Consider the following 5,738-nt stretch of genomic DNA (forward strand, 5'->3'; position numbering starts at 1 on the left):
AGACTGGATGTGGGTGGGACCTTGGTGTCATCCCAAATAGTGGAAGGCTCATAGATTTGTACTGGAGGGGATGATGTCAGCGGTCAGACTGTCCGGGAAGATTTCGCAGGGGATTGGTCTAGTGCAGTGAATAAATGCTTCAGCTACTGCATGACCCAGGGATAAAGTAAGTTTTACTGATCTTGAACTGTTCCCTTTACCAGTTAAATTTTGCATTTTGCAGGAAGTGGAGACTGACTGCAATGGTGCAAAATATTTTTTGTAGTTCAGCTTTAAACGGTAAATTCAAGGCAGATAAAAAAGCCGTATTCACATTGGATATAAAGGAGACAACCAGGCACCAATACTTTCCACAGAAGAGAGAGCAGAGAGATAACATCATCAGTGGGCTTTTACTCCTTCCCTGTCCAGTTACAGGCTGGCAGCATGTTGGTGATGAAGCTCTGTAGTAGTGAACAGGGAGGTCACAGCCCTGACTATTCTGTCTGCCAGATGTCCCAATCACAAGAACACAGAGCACTATATGAATTTGCACTTTTTATGCATTAAGTTGCAATGCTTGGAGATTAATTTATTAAAGCGCTGCAGATTAGATAAGGCAGAGTAAAGCCAAAATCCCCAATTTTCATACTTGTTCCAAGTCACGGGATTATAAATACTCTAATGCTAATATAACCACAGAATTAGCAAAAACACCAGGCAAATAAAGAAGAATTTTCCCAAGCAGGGGCCGAAGTGCAGATTGTTTTATCTATGTGGTATCCTGTACAGTGCCAAATGGTAACAAACAAAACATTTAAAGCCAAAAGTTTTTTTTTTGTCTTACATTAGGGCAATTTCACTTTCTATTCCAAACACACAGCAGGAGGTAATGGCAAATCTCTCCAAATAAAGAAAATTCCTCTGACAGTTGTCACCAGTACAGGAAGATCCCCTCCATAATATTCTAGCAAATACAGAATATGTGATAAACTTTTATTTTGTATCCCAGTGAATATGGATAACGGGGACAAATAGAAGGGGGAAACCTGCCCTGAGAGCGTGCACAGACACCAATAATGATCTGACAAAGGTTGAACCTTACTCCAAAACAAACAAACATAACCGTTATTCTGCCTATAAATCGCCTTCCCTGGATCCTACCATCCCCACCATAAACAAGCTAACAAAATGCCTGGGTACGGCCACTCCTCTACACAGACACCCACCCATGAGGAACTGCCATATGAAGAACTCCTCCCAGAGACTGCTCAGTGCTTGCACCAGGACCGAGGGCTCTTCAGGGGAGGACCAAGTCAGCATTTTGCATTTCCATGCAGAACATTCTAGGTAACACCCATGTGATGCTGAGCTTTCATGATTAAAAACGGATATCCAGGAGGGTCAAAGAATATCAGGCTGGGAGGGAAAAGACGAAATGATTTTGAATATAGTCAAAAAATTAAATGGGTTCTATCTGGCCTGCTGCAGCTTCTAATGCACATTGTGATATACTCACAGTATGCGGTGAAATCAGAGTAAGCGATTTATGACCAAGAGAGGAGCCGGTCCAATTGTTCAAAAAACACAGACATGAACACAACACAATCTACATCACAAAGCGCCCCAACAACTTACTTGTGCTTGTGTTTGTTCCAATAGCGTTGATGGTGGTGGGGACGGAGGAGGAAGAGTAGAGGGGTAAATGTCCATTCTCACAGCCCATGCTTTTGTCCTGCCAGTTGGAAGAACTGACACAGATTGCGGAGTCACGAGAGTTCGGCCAGCCGTTCAGTTTATCGTCCGAGTTCTGTCTTTGGTGGTAATAATGCATCTGCCCATAATCCAGCGAGTCTGAGCGGCACCGCCCCGGGGTACCGAAATTCCCTGACGTGCGGTCCTCCAGGTGGTTGAGCCACATGGCCAGCGCGCTGCGGTCATCCAATGACGTGGCCGGGTGGATCAAGGCGTAGGACAGCAACTGTCTGCTTTCCTCGATGTGCTGGTTGTGTTCTATGGAGTGGGCCAGGAGCTTCGGCAAGAGCTTCATGTACTCCACTTTGGCATCCATGTTCCCAGGCTTCAGCAAAGGCAGGTGGGTGAGCAGCTGAGAGATCACCGTGTCCTTGGATTCCTGCTGCCATTGGTTAATGATTGCTGAAAGAAAACATGAAAAAGCCTAAGTGACAAGGAAACAGCAACAGAACATATAAATAAACTTCACAAAATCATAGATATCTATGGATAGCATTAGCAGTCCTTTGAAAAAAAAAAAGTTCAACATTTCAGGAAAAGAAGAGATTAATGATTGTGGGACTCTTGGTATTCTTCACTGGCCTCAAGGCTTTAGGTATTCACATTGGTTGACATTGGATTAGGTGCAATTTACCAAACCCTACTTCTGTTAGTGATCTGGGAATCCATTGACTGTGACACAAGATACTCCCAAACAAACCCACTGCTCCTTGCCATCTCCCACAGCATGCCATAGTAACGTTTATGGCCGCCACCTAAAACAAAATCTGCCAGGTGATACCTTTAGATGGCCAGAGGTTTGTGGTCTCCAAACCATTACATGGGATCTTTTAGGACATTGTATTTCCCATTTTCATAAAACAACAAACACAACTAAGGAATCTCCACTACCAAACATTACAATACAAAGACATTTTAGACAATTGTCTTCTTCTTAGCATGACTATGTCCCCAAGTATAAACCAGCTCCATAAAGACACAGCTTGACTGGTGTGGGGGAACTTACTTACTATTCAGGTCTGAATAGGTGCACGTTGCCACAGATCAGGCTCTGGCAAAAATCCCGGCCAGAAGAGTGGAAGCTGGTAAAGTCACAAAGAGAAACCAACTTCATATTAACGGTTTTGGAATTGGAAGTCCAACAAGCACATATACGTCACAATTGCCAGGTATGCATAATGTTTGACATATGTAAGGGGCAGATTTCAAATACAATAGCCTCCCACCATCACCACGCCGGGTTCCGGGGTCTGTACACGCATTATGAGGGGTTCCAACCATCCCTGCACCAAGTTCCCAGATCTGTGCATGTGCTGCGCCATTTATTAGGGACTGCACTAATCCCTGTGCCCTGCCTAGGTGTGCACCAACCCTATTGGGTTCATATTAAGAACAAAACAGTCTGAACATTTAAAACTCCCAGGTGAACAGAACCAGATCCAGGAATACCATCAGGAAAATCTTATCAATGGAGTATCCTAGATATATAATATTCCATGGCTTGTCTCCACACACCAAGCTCTACCTAACAAATGTTTGTCAATGGATTCACCCTTTCTTTTTAAATTCCAACGTAATGTTTTTAGAAAACCATTACCAAGAGAGCCAGCTCGGGGAACAAGCCACGCATGCGCTAAGTCAGTGGTTAAGAAGCAAAATCATAAAATGTGTCTGATCACAACAGAAGTTTCCTGAGATAAATATTGATGTTCTGAACAAATACAACATGTCAAGCGAACACCCACAATGTTGGCTACAGCGAGAGCTCGAGCGGACAGATGGCAATGTAACCGATATACACGAGGGAACGTACGATCCAGCAAGGAAAAGCTTTATTTCTACCCATGTCTTTCTTAAACACTGATCAGCATAAAAAGAGAACCTGTTATGAAGGAAACATGCAAGCTGTTGTTTCTAGCCTGGCATAGCCTTAGATGTGTGCAGACCAATGCCCATAATGACCTCGGTCCATGAACTAAAGTGCCTGCAATGGGCAGCAGAGAATTCCTGTTCCTATCAGCCCCCTGCAGCTTCCCAGCTTGCTATATAGTAACAAGGTGACATTTATTTACAATGTTACAGTCTCATCATCAATGGGCATTCTTTACATTCACACATCCAGCCTTTGAGGAGCGAAATGCGTACCACTATCTCCAAATCACAAGCGCTCCCAATTTAGCGAGGAACAGACGCAGCAAACAGATTGGAAATCAGATTCTGCCATTGGCTTTGGCTGTCCGGCTGAATAGAAGGCCCATTCACTGCAGAATACTTCTTTTACCTGCCAATGCAAACCCAGCTAGCTATTTGAAGGAAACAAAATATGCTTCCAGCTCCCCGGTGTTTTTCTGGTAAGAGCAGGATGGGAAAGCAGCCACAGACGACAACAAAAACAAGGAAAAATAGACAAAACTGAGTGACATTCACAGGAAAACCTCAGTGAGTCACCCGTGAAGAACAAGGCCGGTCTTAGGCATGGTCCGTTTAATATGGGAGTGCAGAGAGTACACAAGGGATGGACACGGGATTCCATCGGCTGCTTACCAAACCCAATTGGCGAGCCCGGCTCTATTTTTTTTTATAGACACAAATGAATGATTGCCATTGAGGATGAGTTCATCTATTCTGCAGAAAAAGGTTCAATCTGAAAGGGATTCTTGGATCTCTTGGCTGCCCTGTAATAGTAATATCGGGCGGAGCAACAGGTTCACTTTAATGAAGATATCCACAGCAACATATACTTACCTTTATATCTTATAACCGGGTGACAATGGTCTCTGGATTGTTCCGTATTGTCACCCTGTGCCACGTATTGGAGACGAGTGCTCCACCATCTGTGACCCTCCCTGCTCCCCGCTTGCCCTCGAATGGTCTGGTGTAATACTTTAGCTTCTTTCCTTTGTATGGGCTATGCTAGATGGAAAGGAATGAAAGAGGTTGCCATGAAAGAAAGGCTTTCTACCAGTCCAAGTGCCCATCATGGGGCATGTGAGCATCATAACTGGAGCATAGGGCAAGGGGAGAGGTATTCCTTTGGATCCTGTGGTGGGCCAGGTGCGTTGTTTACCTGGGATAGAGATGGAAGTGGGCTGCACTATGGCCGAGGCAGTGTCACTTTAAGGACCTCATACCCTGGGAGACTTTCAGAGGTCTTGTGGAGTCCATGGGCCTGATTTATGAAAGACCCCCAAGGCTGGAGAAGATACACTTTCATCAGTGAAGCTGGGTGATCCAGCAAACCTGGAATGGATCTGGTCCCAGATTCAAAACCTTTGTTAGCAAATGAAGAAATCCATTCCAGGTTTGCAGACATCTTTTTTTAATGTCAGCATTGAGTTGGGGTATTTTCTTGGAGTTCAGCTTTAGGTTTGATGCTATTTGAAGCACTGAACAGGTTAAGTCTTCACATCCGTGCTGTATAATGAATGCTGCCTATTACTGCTCCGCATGTCGGTCAGTGAGGGCCCCGCATTCCTCTCCGCCCAATCTTTGGACTTCATCCTGCACACAAGATTATTTTTGGAAGGCCCATATCATACGCTTACTAAAACAGGCGCTGCAAACGCTTTCCTCATCCAGTAACAGAGACCTCGCTCCAGGGGGCGGCAGGCTGGCAACATTGGCACAGGGGGCAGTGAGGGGGTGCAGCACAAGCACTGGCCCCGATAATGCACAATATTTGCTGTACCTTGGGGCCGGCAGAGGACACACAGCTCTCAGTAATCAGTGTGCAGAGATTATGGGATCACTGAAACCATGAAAAACTATTTCATCATGTCACCCCACCACCAGCCAGGGTACTGCTGAGACACCGGGGGTCAGAGACACCGGGGGTCAGAGACCCCGGGAGACAAGGCCTCCATCAGCCATTGCAAACATTTTATACACAGTTATTCCATCGGATGGTCAGAGAGAGGAAAGAGAAGGTCAGAGACTGCAGACGTGGTACAGGAGAGGGTCAGAGACTGCAGACGTGGTACAGGAGACGGTCAGAGACTGCAGAC

The 5,738-nt window shown here is 45.3% G+C and overlaps 1 protein-coding gene across 2 annotated transcripts in view; it reads right to left on the bottom strand.

The window, feature by feature from the left end:
• SAMD4A (sterile alpha motif domain containing 4A) overlaps window positions 1–5,738 on the bottom strand; it is a 54,873-nt gene that overhangs the window by 26,009 nt on the left and 23,126 nt on the right. For both annotated transcript variants that reach the window (XM_072427530.1, XM_072427529.1), the window contains exon 2: window positions 1,618–2,136. In XM_072427530.1, coding sequence (XP_072283631.1) covers window positions 1,618–2,136 — 519 coding nt within the window. The remainder of the gene's footprint in view (window positions 1–1,617; window positions 2,137–5,738) is intronic.

Source organism: Pyxicephalus adspersus, chromosome 12 (assembly GCF_032062135.1).
Source record: "Pyxicephalus adspersus chromosome 12, UCB_Pads_2.0, whole genome shotgun sequence".
NCBI lineage: Eukaryota > Metazoa > Chordata > Amphibia > Anura > Pyxicephalidae > Pyxicephalus > Pyxicephalus adspersus.